Source organism: Dromaius novaehollandiae, chromosome Z (genome assembly GCF_036370855.1).
Source record: "Dromaius novaehollandiae isolate bDroNov1 chromosome Z, bDroNov1.hap1, whole genome shotgun sequence".
Classification (NCBI taxonomy): Eukaryota; Metazoa; Chordata; class Aves; order Casuariiformes; family Dromaiidae; genus Dromaius; species Dromaius novaehollandiae.
In genome coordinates this window covers 56,239,168-56,263,732 of record NC_088132.1, presented here as the reverse complement: position 1 = coordinate 56,263,732, position 24,565 = coordinate 56,239,168, and the positions used below count along the sequence as shown (strand labels likewise).

The following is a 24,565-nucleotide window of genomic DNA, read 5'->3' as shown; positions in this document are numbered from 1 at the left end:
TTTTATCAATCTGTGTTTCTTTCAACTTACTCTTTAATCTTTTGGAGAGCATGCTTTCATTTTCCAGTGAAATGTTATTGGCTATTTAAATATCGAGGTATTTCAGATCCCTCATTGTAGAGCCCCTTAACTTGAATGACAGGGAGGAATGCTAGCCCAGTGTTAGATTCCTGCACACTGTCAGTCAGTTCCCTTTTGCTTTGGAAGACAATAGTGCAGAAGCCTGATGTAGCAGCTCTAAGACCATCACTCCTGGTACCAATCTTTCTCCCATTTGCAAATCTAGAGACATATCGCTTGTTAGAGGCTTATAATGGATACAGCATTCCTCTCCTCCTCCAAGAGAGGGAAATAGAGTTTCTCCTTAAAACAAATTACCAACATAATAGCTTGAGTCAATCTCAAGCAAAGCAGTAGTTATGAGAACAAAGAACAGAAAATGTTGACTATATTGAGAGTGAATTACAGTAGCAGAAGTTATCATTGCTTCAGCTGCAGTCAGGATCCAGCCCAAAACTGAGACCTAACCAAATCAGAAAAATAGGCAAATAACAAGCAATCTTGGCCATTAGGATGAAGCTGCTTACTCATAATTAATATATGTATGAAAATGCTAAATTAGGTAATTTAGTAGTACTGATCTGATATATTTGCAATGTAACAGATTAAACTGGTCAAATTATCTTTTATTGCATATGAAAATATAGTTTTACATCACAAGTTTTTCCCCTGAGAGAAGCAAGCACCCAAATAAACTCGGATTAGCTCACTCCTTTCATTTTGCTTAAATTAATCCTTGCCACACGGAAAGCAGCCTTTACAAATCCTGTATCAAATTAAGGGATGAAAGATCAGGAGGTACTTAAGGGTGTTGTGTTGGAACTATTGAAAGAATTCCCAATTGAGGCCAAGGGGAACTGTTAAAAGTCTGTAAACTCCTGAATAACATAGGAAAATTAGAAGTTACACATGATGTTCCAGAACCAGCATTCCAAAAAAAACCCATCTGTAACGTTAGTGAGAGTCTAGCGTATGATACTTCAACCAAATCCTGTACAATCAGTCATAAAAAATTGCACACATTTCTCCAAAACACAATATAAATTTCAAACAGATAAATTGTTACAAATATGCACACACACAATTCCATCCACCACATAAATACTAAAATGCACAAAACAACGTTATCAAAAAAATATATCAGTGACAGAAATGAATTGCAGTCCCACAGCCTCAGTGAAACCAGTATTATTTTACTCCAACTTGCTTTAATGGCTTAAGATATATCCCTGCATGGTGGGTTCTTGCTTCTTCAGTGATCTGCCAGCTTCAAAGAACTTTCATATAGCATGTACAATCCATCCACAGAAGGAATTCTTTGAATTCTGAAATTTGCTTGATTTAGGATACCTTTACAGTTAAAAAGTAAAATAAATCTCATAGAAGAGATAAGGAGGAACAACTTGGAGAGCACCAAGCTAGGTGGGCTCCAGCCATTCTTGTGCTCATAGGACTGCTTACTAAGTTTTAAATCAGCAGGCATATACACAAATACCCCAAAATCACCTAGGTACTAGCCAGGGTATCACTGTTTCCAATTCTTTCTACTCTGGAGGGTGAAAGAGAAAATATCTTTGGATATGCAGGACTAATAGTTACAAAACAACCATTCATAATAGAACCAACCACATTTGACCTAGAATCACTGAAGCTGAAGCTTCTTTATGCTGTTTTCATGACCAAATTTTAGGCTAGAATTGCATCTCGCCTGCATAATTCACCCATAGCTTGAATCATACTTGCTAGGACCAGACTTAAGTGCAAATTTGTATCAAAATCTGCTTGTCTTGGGAGTCTTATTATCAAAAATACAATCTAAAAGCAGCAACACGTAGGGCCGCTCACTCTGAGAGGACTTTTGTTCATGAATCTCCTCCCAGTGAGAAAATAACCAGTCAGCTACCTTTCTGGCTTTCCATACTATCTTCCATAGTATTTCCACAATCCCTTTTGATTAAAAAAACAAAAACAAAAAAAAAATATAGTCATTTCTTAAGAGAAAGATAAGAGAAGTATAGAACAAAGCAAGTGTCTGATTCATTTCATATCTTGAGGCATACAAAATTTGAACAAACAGTTAATGCACTTGGATATTCTTTCGTCTAGGGTCTGGACTGCATCTATCCACAGTGAGAACATCACATCTGATGAACACCGAATTTTCTTCTCATGAACCACAAAAGTCAGGTCAGATACACATACTATTTTTGTTCACTTCACCTAGGACATTCAGTATAGGAAAATCCTGATTTAAGTACTTGAGGAAAAATTCAAAACATTCTGATCACTCCATTTTGGAACAAAAAGAAATACCCACCTTCATGACTTATTTGCGGCATGAACATTCAAACACAGAAGCCACATGATACGTGTTTAAAATGCAGTTTCACACAAGCAACTTAAACAATTGCCCAGAGTGGAGGAAGTGAGAAGATGTTTTATTCAAACATGCTTCTAAGTAGTGGTAATTACAGTTCAGTTTATCATCAAATATTGAACTACTCCAACAACAAATTTGAGTGAAGTGGTTTAGCAGCCTGATAGCCTAATTGTTTTTGATTTAAAAGCTTTGCGCAGTTCTTTGAACTAGGAACCTGGAAAAGCATGTCGTCCAGCGTGCAAGCGGTTATTCGTCCTGAAGCTTGTAGTCTGGCATAAATATCTCCTAATTTGGCAGAAAGGACAGGGTTTTCTTCCATCTTTTCTCTGACTGCAGCCAGCTAAAGATGGGCAAATGACATACTGTTACATGTCAGCAAGTGAAGACACTATATTCCAGACAAGCGCTCACTCAAAGAATAAAGGGGGGGGGGGGGGGGGGGGAAGCCAGACAACATAAGTAAAAGGCCGACACAGTGATATGTAAGAAGAGGTTTTTAAGCAGCGCACATTACACACCATCAGGCGATGGTGGACATGCAGTAGATACCAATTAGAATATATTAGATTAAAAACTTCCTTAAAGTTGCACAGTCCTGTTTTCAATCCTAGCACAGACTAACACAATTATTTTCTATTTAAACCCAGGCAACATAATTGCTTCTTGGAACCTCTTTTCCAGATCAGCACAATTATTTCTACTGTATTATCTAACATACTAAATTTACAGTCCTGACTAATGAAAGTCATATTCCAGAACACTGAAAATTTCAGTAAACTATGCCATATATACAGAGTATGAACTCATGAATGAGTGAATCTGCTAAACACTGTTGATCAATAACCTATTGTAGAAGGAACAGGTTAAGATTAATGTTTGGTCTTTTAGTAAGTGTTACAAATTTGTCAAATAAAAATCAAAATACAACACTGATACATACAACATCTATTGCAACAAAGTTGGATGAACTTGGGCACTTGAAGTTCTGTAACCGAACAGTCACCATCCTGGTTTAGCAAAACATCATGGACCTCCTCTCAGGCCCGTATCCCTGACCTGGGTGCATCAGTGATGCTATGCTTTCTACTGATGCAGTTCATTATTGTATACTCACCACTTGCTCAGAAAACTCAATTTTTTTCACAAAGGGTGGAGTATCTACTGCCACTGCTGCCTCTAATGTCTTTATTACTTCTTCTAGTGAACCAGACTTGAGTTGGACAAGAACCTGAAAAATAAAATAAGATAAAATCCACACCACACAAACAATACTTATCATCAGAAAGCAAGTCTTTTTAAAAAAGTGTTAGAGGAAGACATTATGAAGCAAAGCAGGAAGAAAATATATTTCTAGATGCTGACAAACCATTAATCATGAAGAAGGCAAAGGGAATGACTGATTTCCACTGGTAAAATTAGTTTCTTTCTTACAGCTGGGACCCAGAAAGGAAGGGCCATCCTGGAGGCGGAACTCCTCTGAAGGAACTGCATTAACTGTTCTGGAATAAAGTGTTTTTTTCTGTAGCTTGTAGAGATCACTTACAGGACATGCACAGCAGACTTTCTCTCAGGTTGTAGAGAAATAATTTGTTGTATGTACACACATAGTTAAGGCTCATAGGATTGAAGCAGGCCTGAAGTGAGCAGAGCAGAGCCACGGAAAACATTTACTTGGAGCTATGGTGTTTTAATCTCTTTCAGCAACAGACAGGAAAAAAGTCAATGTCATAACTAGAAATTTTTCTCAGGTCTATACTCATTGATGTAGGATCAGTCTACGTCCCATCTTTAGTAAGAAGTCAATTAAAAGAGAAGGGGAAAAAAAAAAAAAAAAAAGAGAGAAAGATTTTTTTCTCTTTTAACTTCTGGGGTAACTCATCCAGCTGACAGAAATTGTCTGTTGGCAGACAAAAGTAAACTCAGAGACATTACTGAAGTAAGTATATGCTGCTAAGAACCCGGCCTTCTGCTACTTTGCACTTGAGAGTTGTTTGTCCAGGATAGCTTATTTCTTTGTACAACTCTAATACAAAGCAAGCATACTTACGCTAATGTTATTGTATAGTCTGTTTTCCGTTTTCATTATCTGAGAATAATAGAATTGGGCTTGTGCCACATCATTCTAGGAAGGAATTAGAAATAAAAACAAATATATAATTATACATGTGTGGCATATTTTCACAATAAAAGTTCAAGAAAAATGAGTTCTTACAACTTGTCAATGAATCACAAAGCAGTTTAAACCTCTAAACCCCCTTCACCAAAAAGCCTCATTCAGCACCCAGCCTGTAAAAGGAACACCCCATGTTGTAGTTCCCATGTCATCTGGCTCATTAGCACATCAGACAGTATTTTCAAATCTCAGGTCTCAGATCAGTAGGGAAACGAAACATGTTACCAATACTGAGCATTAGAGCACCTAAAAGATAAAAGAACTACACATGCTCGGAGTCTGGCACATGCTAGATAGAGCACTTAAATAAAATGTAGCTTATGTTAATATTGGGTATTCTTCCTGTCCAGAACTTTTTAACCTTCTGGCCATACTCCTCTACAGTACTATATCTATGACATCAAATGGTTTCTACAGACAATAAATGTTACACTGACGTTTACTAGATCAGCATCAGATACTTGGGATGAAGACATCTTTCTTGTAGCAAGACATGTTGCCAAAGACTATACAGTTTAGGATAGTTAAGTGTAATCATTATTCTATTTGCAAAAAGAAAATTTTACCTAATTCTTATAAAAAACAAAGGCATCAAGGATTTCATACATTTCATGGCTAGAGATTTTGGGTTTTAACCTCAACATCAATGAGAAGCCCCATCATGCTACCATGCACATGAATAAATAAATTTCGATGACGCTGTTGTTCAGTCTCTACCGTTCCCAGAGACAATGCAAAGAGACCATGGAATTAACACCAAAATTTATACCAGTGCTACTTCACACATTTCTATCCATGAATAACATCAAATCACTAGGTCTTATAGTGCTCATGGAGAGACTTTTAGACAAAAAGCAGAGAGGGTTCAAAATTTGCTCAAGACATACAAATTAATGGGAGAGAAAAGATTAGACTTTAGGATTTCCTAATTGCTATTCTCCTGTCAATCCTTCACCCTCTACTGCCTCGGATCCTTTTCATGGCAGGGTTTAAGCATGAGTTATATGGAAAACCTTACCCTAAAGCCACATGTGGAGAAAGATACGCCATCTCCCAAGCAGCAGGGCAATACACATTATAGCCTTTAAATATGCCCCCCAAATAAACATTTTGAGGAGCTGACTATGCAAATACTTTACAATTATTGTTTTTATTGTATATAAAGGAAACCATCACTAAACACAGCAGCATCTGCAAGACTGGGTCCATGGTTACATCTAAACCTGCTGGCCCAACTCTTCTATTTTGGAAGAAAATTCTGCCATGTGACACTGTCAGTGGCACAAAACGCACCTGTGCATTAGACTCAAGACATATGGTTAGATTTCAGAATTTCCATATTCACTTTATGTAGGAGTTGCCTACAGTCCTACTCTTTCAGGGGCATAAAAATTACAGCACTTCAAGTTATTGCATAGATCATGCATGCAACATGATCTCCTCCATATTTGCTTTCTTTTACTATCATATTGCAAGGCATGCATAGAGATTCAGCAATAAATCAAAATAAGCAGCACTGTACCTGTTTCAGAGCAAACGCCACAGCAAAGTAGAATGCTCGTAGTGGTAATGTGTCACCCTTTAGCTGTGCTTCTTCAAGCAGCTTTGCAGAGATTTTGCAAGACTCCAGGCTGTCCTGTGTAGAAATTTCAATCTAAGCTGCAATTGTTAATTCTGTGACCTGAAAGGGCTGTAGGCAACTGTAGAAGCCTAAGTTCACTGCATTCAGAAGTCAACACACTATAAGATTAGCGAGGCAATTACTTCTACATCTGAACTCAACCAGCACTTCTTGTGAAACAACACCAAAGGATGATATTCAGAGCTACAGAGTTCAGAAGAGGGTAAAAATAACTTCCATTATTTGAATGTAATAACTATGCCTTGCCCTGACTGTTTCAGCTGCTACAAGAGATAAAATAACCCCTGGCAGTCTGCTAAAAGCAACGGATACTTTCCTTTCCACTTTTGTATGATTCCCAAGTCAGGAGGAAAGCTGACTTTTCCTCCTTCCTGTACTCTAGCATCTACACTGAGCAGCTGAGGGTGTGGGTGGGAGGGTGGGTGGAAGGGTGGGGAGGCGGAAATCAATGTTTTCTAAGCATTGGGCTATTCAGCACCATTAACCGGAGACCTTAGTATGTATAAATTTGAATATTTATCAGTTTTGAGTCTGACTCTTATAGAATAAATCTTACAGAAAGTGTTTCCAGAACAGATATTCTAATGCAACAGCTTAGATATTTGCCTGTTTTCCAACATGGAAAGTTTGCATTATTTCTGGAAAGCAAAACTTACATCAGTGTTCCACCTTCTCTTTCAATTTGCAATCAAGTACTCCAAAAGTCAGGATTTACCTGCACACTTAGCATTATGGGCATAAGCAATCTGCAAACTATTGTTGTGAATGACATACTGTAATAAAAATAATGTCATTAGTTTCAATAGGAGTCCATAGTAAAATCCAATGAGTTTGTTTGTATATTATCTTACAAACCAATTCAAGAATAATGCTTCTCATACTGGAAATTATAAGTAGAGCTGTTTGGACCCCAAACAAATTAATACCTGCTGAACCTAACAATTGGCAGCAGCAAGGTTTCTGAAATAACTGGTACCACTGTTTTGGATAACAGCCTTCATGTTGCTTCCTATTGTTTTGTGTCAATTTTTGTTCTTACTGTTCAAAGTGTCACTGCTGCAAAATACAAGCCTTTAGGGATAGGGTCTTCCTTAGGGTGCTTAGAAGATACTTTTCCATTCTACTGTTGGATGGCCTGTACAGCTTGTTAAAACACCTTTTAAACCACAAGAGAAGTCCCACAAGTTCTTTGAAAATTTAGAAATATTCTGACCACCAAGAGATTGAGTACTATTACACATGCATTTTGTTGCCATCAGAAGGCCTCCTGCCATTTCCTGCACTAAAAGGATGACTGTCTGTTTACCTTAGAGGAAAGAAGTGCCTTCCAATGATTTAAAACATCCCAATAATTGACCTCAAAAGCAATTGTGTACAAAGATTAAACATTAATTCCTCTGTTTATCCACTAGAAATAATCCCAGCTTTAAGCCCTGTACATTTTTCTGAGGTGGTCCCTAACACAGTTATTCAAAAGAAACCAAGAATTAACCAGGTACAAATTCAGCACTCCTGTTAACAATGCCAGCTCCATTATCTCCTGCGTTCAGGTAGTGCATATTGAACCTATTGAAGAATTTTCCTGAGCTTCTTCTGTTGCATCTTTAGCAAAAAGATTTTGAGCTAAGCAGTGTCCCCTCTTAGCCTGAAGTTTTAGCATATACCACTAATAGCAGAATGAATGAACAGATTAGGCTTTTGAAAGATCTCCATCTAATCCTCTTTACTGCACAAAGGGTTAATACAGCTTATTCCCCTATTGGCAGTATTTTATCTTAATGTAAAAAGAAATTTACTGTGGCTGTTAGAACAACTGGTTGGCTGTTTAGAATCATTTCCCCTCTATTCTCATCAACTCACTGAACAAGTAATGATGGACCAGATTCTCTGTTGAAAACAGACATGACCAGCTGTTTCTAATAGCAGTTTCCACAGCTCTTCTCTTTTTGAGTGTTCTCCATCTACTGTCCCACTCTCTAAACACCACAGCCACATGACTATTCCTATTTCCCCTGGCTTTCTAAAGGCAGCCTCAATTCTTTGGACTGAGGATTTCAGAAGCACCACAGAAATTACTGATGGGCTACTGTTTCAGGGCAACTCTTTATTACATATGCATCATCAGTTTCACTGTATGCTTAACTGAGAAATTTGAGAAGTTTAATCCAGTGGTATCATTCTTCCCTCAGCCAGCGACTTTATTCCTTAAGAAAAAGGAAGAAATTGAAACACAGTTTTCTACTGATTCAAATTTGAAGAGGAAGAACAAAAGAAAGGAGTTTGGGGATCTCACTTTGCTACAAAAAGAAAACTGTTCTAGGGAAACAGTTGAGGAACCTCTGTAGCCTAGTTTCTTGCTCTGTGTTCTGTCTCTGTCTGATCTGATAACAGTTGAGCTTAAGGGGCAGCCTGTCTCTCACTGAAGGCATTCATTTAGGTTTCTTTTCTCCATTCAGTTGCTTATTTTTATCAGATATGTATGAACAGATTATATTTGCAAATGCCTTTTAAAATTTAGGTGCAATTGCAGAAACAGCTCAAGAGTTACTTGGAGGAGGATGGAAAAAAAGGGGAGATGTCTGACAAAGAGAACATACCATCTATGCCTTGTTTAAAGCAGCCAGACAAAACAAACACTATTGCAGCTCAGGTGCAGAATGCACAAAGATGCAGAGGTCCCAGAGAAAGAATGCTTATCATTTAATCAACTGCTGTATCAAATTTGTCTCTTAATGATTACATCTAACACTCTAGAGGTTTGCTTTGTGACACTAGTTTACACAGAAAGCTATATACATGCACCACATCATATACAATGAAGCTGCATATGACTTTAATATGTCTAAAATATTTGCATTAGATAAGAAATCATGACAGGGAACCTACGGAAATTTTAAAATCCCCCAAAAATAAGAGAGAGAAAAGGCAATTCAACCACTTTGTCATAGGGCAATAAGAAAATACTTACCAGTTTGTAGCATATCGCAAAAGCAAGTAGATAGGTTTCTTTGTTGAAAGGTATACCTTGTTTTTTCATTTCTATGAGAACTTCCAAAGCATCTGTCAAAAATGCAGCAGTGTTAGTTCACAAATTTAAGGCTGTACCAGTAGTGACTAAAAAAAAAAGTAGGGTCAAACTTTGAATGGGGAAAACAAAAAGGTATGCGAAACTGCAAATCAAAGAGCAGTTAAGCCTTCAGAGAAAAGGGGTTAGGGAAAAAAAAAAAAAAGGCCCTCCTGTATAATCACCCTTCTGTACTAGCAAGAGGGGAGGTAAGAATACCATTGCAAGTATGAACCAGGTAAAGCCTTCCACTGCTATTACACACCATAGTGCAGTTCTTTGACATCTCTTTAACAGAGATTTATATAATGTTTGGTCCTCCACAACCACACATCACTCAGAAATATTCTTTTATATGTATATATGCATATATATGTGTATATATACACACGCGCACACACACACGTGCGAGAAGCATCCTCCTCAAAATGCATTTGGCTTAACACACACAGTACTTACTTTCATAAAGGCCCTTTTTAAACAACATAGTCATCAGAATATGGAATGACGTACTCTCTGAGAAAAAACCACGCAAGTTCTGGAAAAGAAGTATATAAACAGAGCAAGCTTAAAGAAAGTTACTACAGTGACTGCATGCAGTGACCACTACAGTTACTGCACACAGCACTGAGAAGGTTCTCCTACCAGAAAAGTGCCCCATCTTTGCAAGTTCAAAATATATCTCTCTGAGTTCCTGACCATCCCTCTGTCAAGTAATCACTAAAATACCAGTGACTCAGTATGCTGAAAAGCTCACTTTAAAATTAAACAGAAATTTCCCAGAGATTTCCCCTACTTGTTTCAAATGACATATTTTGCTAATATGTTATATGACAGATAAGCTAATTACCAGCATCTTTGGGGTAAAGTACCATCACCATGAAACTGAAGGAATTTTCTGCTACTCAATACCAAATGATGAGCAGATCAGCGCAAGGGCTTGAGTCATGACAAGCATAGTAGCACAACAAAGAAAAAGTATATTTCACATTCCACTCCAAACTCCCTGTGCATTGGGAGAACATGAATATCCATAATAAAATGACAGAATTGTTAAGTCTGAACTGTGGCAGCCTCTGAAGAAGAGTTACAGTGACACTGCATATTACCCTCCGTTATCTCATACTATCCATCAGCTACTAAGTCCTGCAACTACTATGGGATCTGTTTCAATGACACAGATCTCAATGTAAAAACAAAACCAACCAAACAGAAAAGGACACTCATACACATGCCTAGTTTAAGAACATTAGTAGTCCAAGCAATAGTTCTCCTGTATTTGGCTAGGTATATCCCATAGTTTCTTGTTGAACTAACAGCATAGACCTGACTTTCCACTGGCTCCCAGGGAGTTTCAAGCACACAATATTATTGCACAGATTCTTTCTTATGTATTAGATGTTGGACATGATATATATCTTGTCATAATGGCACACAACAACATTTATATAGCATTTCACAGTTGCAAATAACTGCTCAGAAACAGGTCTTTGCAATAGTTTCTTCACGATAAAAATGGTTGAGTACCTGAGCTGATTAATATTACACTGTCTCTACAGGGTTCAGAGGGAGTTTCGAGTACAGAGTAGCATGGTACATCTGTTGGTGTAAATAATCCAAGGGACTTCAGAAGACTGCCACACTTTTTTCCTGGTAATCAGATCTTTAAGTTAGTATGTTATAGATATCTTTGCAACAGATCTGCTTCAAGAATCTGAGCTCACAAACATAGCATACCAGTCACTCAGATTGGAATAGTAACAATTTTCAAAATATATATGGAAAATTACCTGATCTTTGATAAGTTCTACTGCAGGTGTTTCAAGGTCCAGCTCATAACACAGCCTCATAAATAGGGGCCCAAATTTAAAATCATGTAGAGCTGTAATTCCATTCTGTTCATGGTACCTATTGGAAAGATTCCATAGAGTTAATCACACGATGTATAAAATTTGTCAAAGGAAAACAGCTTTAAATAGCCAGTGAGATCTGCATGTGTAATGACAGAGGCAGCTTCTCTATCTGCACCAGTCAATGGCACTTAGCCAAATAGTAGGCTAATATTATCAAAAAATATTATTTTGATTGAGCTAAAAAAACCCAAAAACCTCAAACTAGTACTATGTAATTTCTTCTGCTTCCAGTAAAGTAAGCTGCAGCAGATTAGTAGTAGAATGGGCCTCTACCACCAAAATTTCCCAGCTATTTTACTTTCTATTCACAGAGCAATAGCACAGGAGGTAGTACTCATCTTTCCTTGCTAAAATACCTCAGCTTTCTCTCCTTCATTTTGCTCTATAAAAAAGGGTGGTTTGCACTTTACAATCATGGTTTCATAGCTCCTACATTGTAATTGCTGGAAAGGCTTTAACTTAGCAAACCTTCTGACCTGCCATTGCTGCATCCAGATCAGTTTGTACCTGGGCACATCTCTGCTTGAAGACGCCACAGCACACATCTCTACCTCTCCGCTGACAGCTTTCTGTGTGGCTCACCATTCAGTCTGCATACAGCAGGACTCCAGTTCACTCCCATAACCTGACTCTCCTTTGAACCAAGAGTCTCTGAAGGTTTGCAAATCCAAAGTAAAGAAGAAAACAGCCTTAGCTTAAGGGATTAACTATGCAGGCAGCCAATGAATTAGGGCAAACCCTCAGCTGCAGATATAACCTGAGATGATCTGATAAAAGCAAAATACACAGAAAGAAAACAAAGTTACCTGGATTGGTAAAAGTACCTGTAAATAACTTTTCTGGCTAGTTCCACATCAGAAGAAGTCTGACATAAATGCAGTAAAATCTTTAATTCACGTTTGAGAATCATTCCATTTTTCTTTAATTTTTCTTTAATACTTTTAAAATATGGATCTGAAAATAAAACATATTACAGTAGCAGTCTATAGACTATTCCATTATCTGTATTGCATACTTGGTCCCTGAAACATGGAGATTCAAAGGTGCAGAAAGATTGTTTTTATCGTCAATAAAAAGGCATAAAGTTTCCCATAAAGAAGCATGTTTAGTTATTCCTACAAAGTGGGAATTTTCCAGATTTGGAAAATTTAGAGGATGCTTACTGTGGACTTAATTGCATTGAGTATTTTAAGGAACATATCAGGCAATACAAAAATCTTAGAGGGGAAAGAAATTTTCTTAGTGACATTTTTTGCCTTATGCTTTTTTTTCTTAGTATCACCCAGGATTCAAACTAGCACAAACGCTTCTATTCAACACTGTTAGTACAAAAGATTTTAACTCCTTTATATTTGATGTAAACACAAAGAGTGTCATACATAATCTATGTATTTCTATACATAAGCCATAAGCATAGTGTGACTTCCCCTCTCAGGGCGGGGTGGGGGGGAAGTCTCTCTATCCAGGACAATTTTCCTATGACAGAGCAAGAAGAAAGACCAGTCCTTCAGTAATCTCATGGCTCTGACTCAAACATAGCCAAGACTAAAACTGCATGTACCACCTGGCAGTCCTGCTCCACTAATGACGCTGCCCCTCCTGTGGGAGGGTGAACTGAACTTTTGTGTAGCAGCTCCTGCAACACTGCTGTTTTCAAGCTAATAACCTCCACAGGAAGGAGCAGGTGAGCACTGCAAAGAGCAACATAGGTGTTAAATGTATAGCTCTTGCTATGCAATTAACAGTCCTCAAAACTGAGATGCAGGACTGAGTCCTGTGAGGTCAGAAGAATGTACAAGTATATATTTGTGCATTTTTTTTCATGACATGTTCCAAGACGCACAGAAATTTAAAAATATTTGGGATCCAAACTGTATTTGTAAAGAATACATGATCAGAATAATTATTACTGCTTTTTCCATTTCTAAACCAATATTTATTACTAGTCCTAATTACTCCTTTTCATCTTTCAAATGAGCACAAAAACTATGCACAAAGAAGCAGGTGGTTAATTGTTTTCAACAGTTCTCAGAAGCCAGTATTGTACAACAAAAGAATAAAATGTGACCCATAAAACCAAGTATGTGGCTTCTACAAAACTGTTCCAGCAAGCAATTGATCCATAGCAACAAATTCAATATATCATAAGTACAGGACGAATCATCTCCAATACAAACATGCCACCATCACAGCAAAATGTAGTAATACTGGACTTGACACTGCCCTATTTAAAGACCACTATCACTTAGAACAGAGAAACTGTCATTCTAACTTTGCCTCCCTCTCTGTCCCAGAAGACTGGTTCGTATAAAACTGAACTTGATATCTGTGCATTCCTTGCCCCTAAAAAAAAAAAAAAAAAAAAAAAAAAACACACAGAAAAATTAACTATATCCTTTGGGACAACTGTCAAAATGAAAGGTTTTGCATCACTAAAACACCTGCAGATGATTAAACAACTGCAGAAAGTTCTTGCCTAATTTCTCAGGGCAAATTTAAGTTACCTTATGGAAAGGAGTTTACACACATTTCAAATCAGCAAGATAAAATCTCCATTAGGAAAAATGTGAGATCTTGCTCCTTCCTCAGGTTGGAAAACCTGAACTTGTTTTTCATATTCTTAGTATATAGACATCATCTGGAATCAGATGTACAACTGAAAGTTACATTAGGTGAAAGGAAAAAAGCTAAAAGAATAAACTAGCTAAATTTACAGAGCAGATTAAAAGAGAATTACTGGCATAAGCCTTTTCTGGACAGCTAATTAGCTACTAGGCTTTGTATTAACTTCCTCTGTTGAAGATGTATTTGAAGCAAGATTTATAGAAAAGCAGTATTTTCCATTAGACCCTCTAACGGATTTGCAAAAGTATGGACACAGGCATTTCAGGTTTAACATAAACAGCTTACATACTTTAAAGTGCCACATTTTTCAGCACAGCATAACTAATATTGTTTCATTCTACAAAGCCTCAGACCTTCTGAACATTTTTCCTACAATCAACCTGCAAGAGGAAGATATAAGTTGTTGCTTTAAATGGAGTCTATTTTGCATCATCTTTTGATAGCTTTGACTGTCTGCTTGTTTCCCAGTACTCAGACCAGTATTAAGAGTGATGATCACCAAATAAATAATAATACCTTTATTGCCATGAACTTCATTTCTAATTGCCGCTTTTGTCCGCTGAAATTCTTGTAACTTTAAATAATCTTCTGTTAGCAGATACCGCTTTCCTGCCAGAAGAAACAAAGAGGAACATTAAATTTTGTATCCCATTGTCTGCTTTAACAGTATTGATCTTTGCACATAAGCTACTGCTGTTATTTACCGGGCAAGACCTCTGGCAGCACAACACTTAAAGAATGTAAAGAATTGCAGTTGCTCCTATCACTGACAAAAAAATCCAAGCATCATGTCATACCTTTTCTAGTATTAACATATACAAGCAAGCAGCAGCATATCTTTACTAGATGTGCAATAGAAAAACGAAAATGGAGACAGCATAACTCTGTCGCCTAGTCAAGATACAAGAGGACTCTGCACAGAAATAAGATCTTTCTTTCCATCTCATAGCGATTTTTCTAATCTCTTCATTCACTAGAATTCACAGCTTCCTTTCCTCATAACTGTTGCTCCCATTACTGTAGAATGCATTGTTCTGAGAGCTGCCAAGCCAATGAGGAAACTAGGGGGAAAAAATGCAAAGATAATTATTTGGATGGCAGCAACTCTCAGGAGACCTAGTGAAGTTCTGGTGCTGTACAGATACCAGATCAGAGGTAGTCATTTCATTGAGCTTATAATCTCAAAATTAACTTTGGGTGCCAACCTCAACTGCACTGTTTTGTAAGCTCCTTTAATAAAATTTGTCATGCAAACACTATTTGGGAAGTTCTTGCTGTCACACACCTCTTCAGTAGTAGATACTACTTGCAAGCAGTGATTTTTTTAACAGAGAGTAACTGTAATAGTTTACAGTGTCACAATCTACACTTCTAAATTTTTGGCTGATAAAAGAATGATTCTAATCATGAAGGGACAATACCAAGTATTGACCCAAGTTAGGTTATTTTATACTTCTGTACTTCTCTAGCCAGAAGTAGCAGGCCACATAAATAAAACTGCTTGTTTTCTACCTCAGGCAGGCAAGCTAACGATACACTCTATAAAACCAGAGAAAAAATATATTTATGTATATCCATGCCACGGCACCCGTACCCATGGAATTTAACGGGAACAACTCAAAGGCAGTTCCAATAGTAAACAAATACATACGCTTTATCCAGCATGAAATTAGCCTGGATCACCCAGCCATTCATGCCCCACAGACCTTCTCAGCTGGTCTAACACTGAGAGACCATCCCTGATTTGACCTCTCTTGAGCTGATGCTGGAATTGTGCTGATGTTTGGAGTCACACACGGGCACTCAGCAGTCACAAGCTATCAGCAGACAGCTTTGAGCAGAGCTTTACCTTTCTTGAATTCAATTCTCTGAATTCTCCTGTTTCCTAAACTTCACATCTTACAAAGTTAAAAGAACAAAGCAAAATAAAGCTAAATAAGAGTCTTCCAGGCAAAAGGAGGGAGCTTGACATGAACACCAGCCTGCGTGCACGGCAGCGTGCGTGTGGAGGCTGCTCTGGGGCTTTATGTGCTGACCCGCTTATCTCCGACATGTCACGGCCTTCCAGAAAGGAAGGCCAGAGATGGACAGACCACGGGGGAATTGTCACTTCTCAAAAGGTACAACTGAGCAATAAACAGACCAAAATATTTCGAGGTGGAGGCTCTCTGTGTGTGTGCTGCATGCGGGGGGCCTGAGAAGCACAGAGCCTGGCACGTTTGCCCGGGTTACGCTGGGGGAGACCCCTGCCAAACGCCTCCCTCCCACCTGTCCCTTGTTTCAGCCTTGGGCGAGGGAGCACATCGACCTTCGCAACTCGGCCACAGTGAAAAGTGGCGTCAGCGGGAAGGTGCAATTCTCCCAGAATAAGCACACACTTAAGAAGCGGTATTAAAAGAAAAAAAACCAAAAAACAAGAACAGGCGACACATGATGAATAAAGAACTGAAATAACTAACACGGCACTCGCACGCCTGGCGCGGAAGACAGACCCATCGCCGGGGTCCCCCCCCAGCGCCGGCTCCCTCCCCCGCCGGCCGCCCCTCGCCTCCTCCTTCGGGTCACGGGCGCCTCGGGGCCCCCCAACCGCCGCTGCGCGCTAGGCCTGCCGGGAGCTGTAGTTCCCGTGCCGCCCCCACGGCGGCGGCAGCCCAGGGCCCAGGGCCCAGGGCCCAGGGCCCCGGCCCGCCGCCGCCGCCGCCGCCGCCGCGCCGCCCGCGCTACCTGCAGGCGCGCAGCTCCAGCAGCCCGGGGCGGGCGGGCGCAGCGCCGAGCGCCGCACCGCCTCCCGCGCCACCCGCCGGGAGCCGCCCGCCAGCACCGCCGCCATCTTGCGCACGGGCGCGGCGGTGGGGGCGGGGCGCTCCCAGGCCTGCCCTCGGCGCCGCGGGGCGGGCGCTCTCTCGGCGCTCGCCGCCATGGCTGCCCCCGCGCTCCGCCGGGGCTGGCTGTGGAGCAGGAGGGCTGCTGGCGCCGCGGCAGGTCGGTGGCCCGTTGCCGGGGTCTAGCAGGGCGCGCTGCGGCGGCGGGGCGGGCCGGGGCGATGGCGGCGGCGGCGAGCGCGGCGGCGGGGCCGGGGCCGGGGCCGGGGCCGGGGCCGGTGCGGCGGCGCGGGGTCCTGGCGGGGCCGAGGCCCGCCGGTCGGCGGGGGTGGCCGACCCCGCTGTGCGCGCAGTGACGAGAGGCTGTGCAGGATCTTTCGCTTCCCCCTTTATACAGGTGCGCGAAGATGTGAGGTACTTCGAGAGCTGCATGTCAACAGCGTGAAGTGTAGAAAAGTATTGCTAATTTGTTTTTATCTATCTTCCACCTTACTGACTTGTAATACTTCACGACCTGCCTTTTTGCGTCACAGGAATTAATACAAGGCTGTATTGAGGCTGCCAAACCCGAGGCAGTAAATGTTCAGCAAAACCTACCTAATTAAGGGGGCAAAAGCACAACCGAGATCGATGTTTTTGAAAAGATGTCTTTACCAAAAGCCTGACATCTGGGGACATGCAACTCAGCAGTGTTTCCTTAAAGAGACATTGCGTAACTTTATTGTGTCTTTGTAGCTTAACTCATTACCAGTGTCTCTGTCTTGCTTCTTAATAGCCAGATGTCCATATCTCAAAAGTATCACCTTTTTTGCTCTGGCACTGTAACTGCTCAGAAGTGAGCCAGCACGGAGGATGCAAACCTCCCTTCCTGCATGTAGTTGCTTGAACTGTAGAAAATAGTTTTCAGACTCTCCTGCTTTCTAGTGCCATCATTGGCTGTGTAGAAACACACAAAACTTTGTCTTAAAAAAACCAAACAAACGTCTTTTATACACATCACTTATCAGTGTAATGAAAAATGTCTTTAAAAAAGCCTCTTACTCTTTTTTGACTGTTCGGTAAAGCTATGTACATAATATTCTCCTATTATGACTGTGGGACTCCATGTACCAGGTCTTTTTGGAAAAAATTTGCAAAGTTGTTCAGGAGCTGGGCATCTGTATATGTAAGAAGAATGGTAAAGTAAAGCAGAATAATTATTTTGCTTTCAACAACAACAAAGTTTTATCGATAGTGGATAGATTTTCAGATAATAGTTTTAAGGTAGTTGTTAAGAATTCTGGGTAGCATAGTAATTAGCACAGTAATGTTTATTTTTAAAATACTTCATGTTTCTTAACATTAATTTCTGCAACTTTCTGTTTACATTTCTATAATCTCCTTCAACAAATCTTACCCTGATGTTCATCATGCATCTTCTAGGCCTCATTGTGTTAGTGATGCACAAGTGTTTCATGCTTACGCTTTTATGCCTGCATTTTACTAAATGTGCACATTTGACAAAAAGGGTCTATGTGTGCAAAAAAGTTATCTTTTATTGTTGTTTGTTTTTTTCTACCTTTACAATTTTCTTAAAAACAGATTTCAGTTTTGGGAAAATTTGTCTCATGCTGAAAAAACTTTTTGGGGAAAACTTTTTGCTGCATTAAAAATGACAAGGTAATGGCTTGTCCTAATACAGGGAGTGCAGACTGATACAGTAGCTACTTCTGACAGCTGTGCCATAAAGGCAGTTTAATGCATCCAGCTCAGTAAATATGACAGATTTCTTTTTTCGTTAGGCAGAAGATGTCTTCTTTCTGCAGCATATGTGGACAGCTCAAAATGGGAAAAGAGGAAAAAAGAGGAGCATAGCCTGGGTGAGAAGAGTTTCTTTCTTTTTTTTTCTTCCACTTGACTAATTAATTGCAAACCTAAAATCATTTAGACTAGCTCATGATCCATGAATACTTAAAAATAAGAGTGTGTGTGGAATGGAATGCTTCTGAAATTGTGTCAAAATCTACCCCATATGTTAAAAATCTGTCTTGTATGTTCAAACCTATATGCAGAAACAAGTCAGAATTTGCCCAGCTAATTACTGTTTGTTTTTTATAAGGTGATTTTTTTTTCTTTCACAAAAACCAAAGCTTTTATGAATGTCATATTTTTGTGTCTGAAAGTTGGAAGACTGTATTCTTTGTTGATATTTTAAAAGATTTATTTTGTAATTGTAATGCAGTGTAAAAAAGCACCTATTATATAAGTATTATAGGTCATTACTGTTTAAGAATGGTACTTTAAAAGAACAATTTATTCACAATTTTGCAGGAGGAAAAATTGTATTTCTTACTGAAATTTTGTATTCTTTGGGGGAAAAATATTTCAGATATGTTTTACATTAAACTACAGTACTGAAATCCCTTTCGGGAATTTCATAGATAAACTCCTCTTTGGCTAGTCTATATGTCAGATGACATTCCACTATCTTTCTGGTGAATATGTTGCATGGAAAGCATCATGGCAAAGTTTTTTCTAGGCTAAAGATATAAATACGTTATTTGATACCGTGAGTAAAACTGTCATAGAGAATCCCTTAATGCACACTCTTTATCTTCCATTTTTCATTCCTGAGTTTTCTGTGTCCTTGAATGATATTTGTTAACTGTAACACAGATTATGGGGCTGGAAAAAGAATCAACAAGTGGAATTCAAGGGCTTTTGTCAGGCGGGAAGACAGACAGTGATCAGAATGATGTCTTTAGCATTATATGCATTAATTTGTTTTTGTTACTTGCCCATGAACCGATAGATTGATACTGTCAAGTTGTTTTACTCTACATGGGCCAGAACCAGCTGGAGGGTGCTCATGACTGTAGCCTGGATCCTTCAGAGACTGTTGTACCTTGTAACACTTTACGATGAATGGGACTGGTCTCCTCAGAGTAAGCCTTTTTTGGGTTGGAGCCACAGACTTTCATAAACAGGGATGTGTTTGAATCAGTCACCTCCAGATGAAAAATGATTCTTATTTTGACCAACTTCCTAGGGAACAGAAATCCATTGTAAAGAAAAACATTGTTGTGCAAGCACTTGTACAGTTAATGTCTGGCTTCCCCCAGGCTTGCCAAGACCTTTTGTGACTCTTTGGCTAGCAAATTTCTAGCTGCTGCTCTGCTAAAGACCTTGGTCCAAAGCAGATGCCTCCTCCATGCTCTCTGAAGAACTACTTTGCATTTTCATTTTGTGTTCACAGAAAAGAGAAAACAAGTTAACACAGTGTCAGCTGCATTAGCATTTTCAAAGAGAAGACAGCACCACAGACATCTGCTCTGTAGCTGTCAGTTGTATGTTTGCACATACCATCTTGTGTATAGTGACTGGTGACTATAGCTAGAGTGAATTCCCTGTATTCAGGAGATACTCTTTTATTTGGGTATTTCAAACACTGTTTCAGAGCTGTTATGCAAAATTGTGTCATGAGAATATATCTGCAGAAAAAAATGTTTTGATTTAAATTCCATTCTGTTTCTCTGCTACAATGCTGTGGTGCTGCCCTGGACTCTGACTCATTTACCATGTCCATATAAGACACTGTTTATTCTCTTCTCCGTAAGAATAAGTGCACGTGATTGTAGTCTCAGTTTAGCCTGAGTGGGCTTAGCAAACCTCAGTATTGAAAAAGGTGTCGGAAAGAACAAGATTGTGTTTTGTGTACAGAAACACACTTGTTCAAGAAACTAAGGGCTGATAACACCATAATTTGCTATTTGTAAACTGCTGACTGGTAGGAAGATATCTGCTTAGTAGTAACTTGGATTCCACTTACTAAAAATCAGATATCAAGGAAACAGGAGGCATAGCTGGACTTAGATTCTCTAATGTTGCAGTTGGTTTGTCACTAACAAGAATAAAATGAGGTGACAGTAAGTGAAGTGTCTTGATGACAAGCCGGGGACATTATCAAAATCCAAGGGGATGGCAAAAAGCAAGTGAAATAGAAAACATCTTTTTGGTTAGAAAAGCTCGTAGTATCAGAAGTGGCTCATCAGCTGTCTGGGAGGAACACCAGGTGGCAGTGCAGCCTTTGCAGACTTGAATAATTTCCATTCAAAGCATACTCTGGTATAAAGCTGTAGGTCTTTCCAGAAGCTACTAGGGATGTGGATATTGTGAGAAGTATAGAACATAGATTTGTAAGGCAGAGTATTCACCTCAGCCTTCCTTTATGTTTTTCTTGTGCCTACAAAATAAATCAGGGCTTTCTTTTATGAAAACTAAATGTTTGCCTGTGAGTTCTGCCCGTCATCCCTAGGACAGGTAAACTTTGGGTGACAGTTCTGTCAGCTTTCCAGTTGCTGCCCCAACACTGGATTTCAACCCTGTCCTGGAGGGATCACTGCTAAGAGTGAGAGGGTAGCTCATATTCCAAGACTATTCCACTTGTCAGAGTGGTTATATGCTGTGGATGGGCGTACGCTGGGAATCGAACTGAAACCGTATGGATTTTGTAGGCAACCAGGTAAGTGCTAGATGTCATAAATAGTAATTTGGAAGGTGAGGGACTGTGTTTTCCCGATTGTTGTCCTGAATCGCCCAGTTGCGGGAAGCAAGAAATTGAGTTTCTGTGAACAAAGGAAAAAAAAATAAAAGCGAATGTAAAATCCTAAATGCTGTTTTAAAGACAACTGTCAAGTCACACCCAAAAGTGAAATGCCCTCTGCTCAGACTTAGTTTGTTAGTTTGTTTACATCCGTGAGGTACTGCAAGATACAAAAATATTTTTGTAGAGGAATTAAAGTTTTGTAAAAGTTAATTTTATATTAATTCATTTTTAAACAATAGGTGTAAGAGAGTTGATATCTAGTGTCCTTTTTGGTAATGACTAGCAGATAAATAATGTAAAAGTACTTGCAACATATATCTGTTAGAATGTACATAAGATTTTACTTTGGCCATAAAAGCACTCGCTTTCTATAGTAACCTTAGCACTCAGGTTTTACTACCAACAGTGCTAAAAGACTTGAGCATTCACATTCTTGCATTCTGGTATTTCTATCAGGATATTTTTGATTGACAGAAAGCAATAATGTTGATTATTGAACAGCAGTTCACAGGGTAAGCTTGGTTCACAGAAGGTAGCTGAATTATTTCAAATCATGAATCTGAGGAAAAAAAAAAGCTGCTCTTTGAAGAAAGCATACCAGGAAAGGATTACTCATTGCAAATTATTTGTGTTTAGAAACTACAGCAGAAACTGCAGTTTGTCTGGCAACAAAGCTATATTTCCAATTAACTTGATTTGCGTCTTATTCTTTAAGGTTTAATCAGCTTTCATTTTATCATGATGCTTTATGCCAGAGCTGATGGATAAGTGCTTCATGTTGTTTTCCATGCTAAAGTTTTGATGGAGAGTTCCAGCTTTTCAGACAGCACAAAAGGTCAATCATTAAAATTCTGTGTGAATGCTCGTGGAGGAGGCCTGTATATAAATGGCTAGCAGTCTTGGGATCCTGCACTCTTGGCATTGTATTCATTTGGTTTATATTTTACTTCAGTGTGTCAGGGTTTTCTGAGATGGGCTCTTCAGCTTCATGAGCACCTACACAAAAGAAATCCTAGGCTCAGGGCCTTAGCGTGGCCTGTGACGGTCTTAGGTATCAGCTTCTGTTTCTCAAAGGGAGATGAATGACAACTCGGTGAATTGGGAAAAGTGGTTCTGGAGTAGATAAATATGATCCCAACCTGTGCAGTTGTTCATCTCAGAGTGACGTTGCCATGTCATTTAAACAAAGCAGATTTCTGAGTGAATACTTACCAATGATTTTTTCAGCTATTTCTGAGTGCAGATGAAGGATGACAGCTCACAGTTGGCTTAGTATGTTTAGGCAAACTTTTAGCCTTTTTCTCATTCCTGTCAACTTGACTTGGCTGCAACATCTGTTCTCTCTAACTTCTAATGCTACTGATTGTGCTTCCTGTGGAGTGGTACCATGCTCTACCATAATCTTCTCATGAGTGGTGGAGAGAAGTGTAATATAGAGTTCTTCTTATAATGATATTCCCACAGAAAATTCATAATCATTAAAAGAGTTGTCTCCTGTTACAGTGATTATGCAGTACAGAATGACATTGGTGGCCCACCTCATCTCAACATTTTGTGTTGTATTTCGTCCGAGCTGATACTTCCTCAGTACCCTTGTGATCATGTGATGTTGCCTGCCTCTCCTCAGCCAGAAATAACTACATGTCAGGAATGGTTTTTTGTGTGTTTTGAAAAGTACCCCAAGTGCCTCAGGAAGATGCTGTGTAAATACGAAATACTGGTATGCGGTGGACAGCAACTTTATTCAGACTAGGAGTTTAACACTTAACTCCAAACCAAGACTCCAGCATTTTACTGCAGCAACAATCTTTGCATGTGTGTTGTAATTAGAGAAAGTACCTGTAAGATCACAGTAGCACTGAATGCTGTTGTTACTATTAGAACTGCATGTAACCCTTAGTATTTACTAGTGGTACAGGAGTGTTTTTAAAATGATGGATAGTGATACTACTTTTAAAATGATGGATAGTGATATTGCTTGTTCTGTGGACAATGCGTTCACAAACTGCATCCCTCAGAGACACTGCTTGCTGTTGGTGCAATGCTGCTTCCTGATTACCTGTCCTTGCCAGTTTTGCCAGAGTGGAAGGGTTAGTCGACTGTGATGTGGTGCTGCAAATTACGCCCACCTCATGTTTCACTGAGGTGCGGAGTTCAGGTGACTGTTGTGACCTTTGTGGAAAATGAATTGCAAAGCTAGCCAGCCCATCAATTCTTGCAGCATGGCCAATGGGGCTGATCCAGAGGTGTAAAAGGAGGCTATTGCTGGATTAAAAACAGCTGGAGTCTCCATATGCAAAGGATGAAGGGAGGTGCTAGGGATGCAGAGAGCATACTTAGGGTTCCCGGTGCTGGAAGGTGCAGGAGGATAGAAAGTATATGATGGATGTCTCTAAATATTATAGATGGAATGCCATCAGTATGGGCCTCTGGAAGGAGGCAAACAGCTGACACTAAGTACACAGTAAACAGCTTACTCTTCCTGGGCCGTCATTATTTTCCATGAAGAATACAAAAATAAACTCCAGATTATTATATTCATCAAGTTCAGTGTTCGGCTACTTGTTAAAGAGTCAGAAGCTTGAAGTTCCTGTGTGGTCAAATTAATATTGTTATATGACTGCTGAAACAGAAAGCTATAAAGTTAATAAGGTACTGGCCCAGTGCCCAATTTGATTAACTGGATTTCTTTGAATTGCTGTTTGTGCCTGTAGGGTTTATCAGAGTGGTACTGCTTGTTTCTGTGTCTCATTGTTTTACCATAAAATGAAGGAGAAACCCACCCCAAAAGCACTGTCCGGCAAATGCTAAGCTTGAAAGCAAATGTGAATTTTCAAGGTATCTACTCAGGTTTTTTAGCTATAGCTATAGTATAAAATCATCATGTTGAAAATCCCTCCATATATTATTTTCTATTCAAATATTTCTCAAATAATTAAACAGTAATTGATAGTATTGTTTTCATACAATTTCAGAATGAGAAGAATTACAGAAGACGTTATTAGGAAACCAATATTAAACTTCATGGACATAGGTTCTGTTCCAAGTTATATGATAGCTCTAGATTTTCCTATAATCTCAGCTGATTAAACATTCTTTTTCTGTTTTCTGCAGCTGAATTAGCCACCTTAATGGACAGAACCTATGAAAGAAAGCTGCCTGTCAGCTCTTTGACAATAGCCCGGGTAAGGAATAAATTCCAGTCATAAAGTGATAGGAATGACAATAGAATGCTTATGAAATCAAGTGAGCTCAGAGGGGATAAATGATATCACCTCTGCTGGGAGTTCTGGGATCATAA

The 24,565-nt window shown here is 39.4% G+C and overlaps 2 protein-coding genes across 6 annotated transcripts in view; one reads left to right on the top strand and one right to left on the bottom strand.

Annotated features, from left to right (window-relative positions):
- Positions 1-665: 665 nt before the first annotated feature.
- On the bottom strand, positions 666-16,725 carry LOC135324935 (pentatricopeptide repeat-containing protein 2, mitochondrial-like). Of its 3 annotated transcripts, none has more exons than XM_064502043.1 (10): positions 16,582-16,725; positions 14,374-14,466; positions 12,039-12,186; positions 11,110-11,227; positions 9,779-9,857; positions 9,224-9,315; positions 6,136-6,249; positions 4,488-4,562; positions 3,555-3,668; positions 666-2,780 (listed from the first exon to the last, which is right to left on the bottom strand). In XM_064502043.1, the coding sequence occupies exons 1-10, from the start codon at positions 16,685-16,687 to the stop codon at positions 2,559-2,561; spliced, it is 1,161 nt and encodes a 386-aa protein (XP_064358113.1). In that variant the 5' UTR covers positions 16,688-16,725; the 3' UTR covers positions 666-2,558. The 3 variants fall into 3 exon arrangements, with proteins under 3 accessions (XP_064358113.1, XP_064358114.1, XP_064358116.1); XM_064502044.1 differs by having other exon boundaries at positions 12,057-12,186; XM_064502046.1 differs by lacking the exon at positions 16,582-16,725 and adding an exon at positions 16,317-16,427.
- LOC135324934 (small ribosomal subunit protein mS27-like) overlaps positions 16,688-24,565 on the top strand; it is a 51,084-nt gene continuing 43,206 nt past the window's right edge. For all 3 annotated transcript variants that reach the window (XM_064502041.1, XM_064502040.1, XM_064502042.1), the window contains exons 1-3: positions 16,688-16,839; positions 18,461-18,538; positions 24,379-24,449. In XM_064502041.1, coding sequence (XP_064358111.1) covers positions 16,776-16,839; positions 18,461-18,538; positions 24,379-24,449 — 213 coding nt within the window. In that variant the 5' untranslated portion in view covers positions 16,688-16,775. The remainder of the gene's footprint in view (positions 16,840-18,460; positions 18,539-24,378; positions 24,450-24,565) is intronic.

Bases quoted from the DNA above. Each gene is read 5' to 3' on its own strand.
- LOC135324935 (XM_064502043.1), bottom strand. From the start codon at position 16,687: ATGGCGGCGGTGCTGGCGGGCGGCTCCCGGCGGGTGGCGCGGGAGGCG. The intron at 14,467-16,581 runs GTAGCGCGGGCG...TTCTTCTGGCAG, and splicing joins CTGGAGCTGCGCGCCTGCAG to GAAAGCGGTATCTGCTAACA. The intron at 4,563-6,135 runs GTACAGTGCTGC...ATTCCTTCCTAG, and splicing joins TGGCGTTTGCTCTGAAACAG to AATGATGTGGCACAAGCCCA.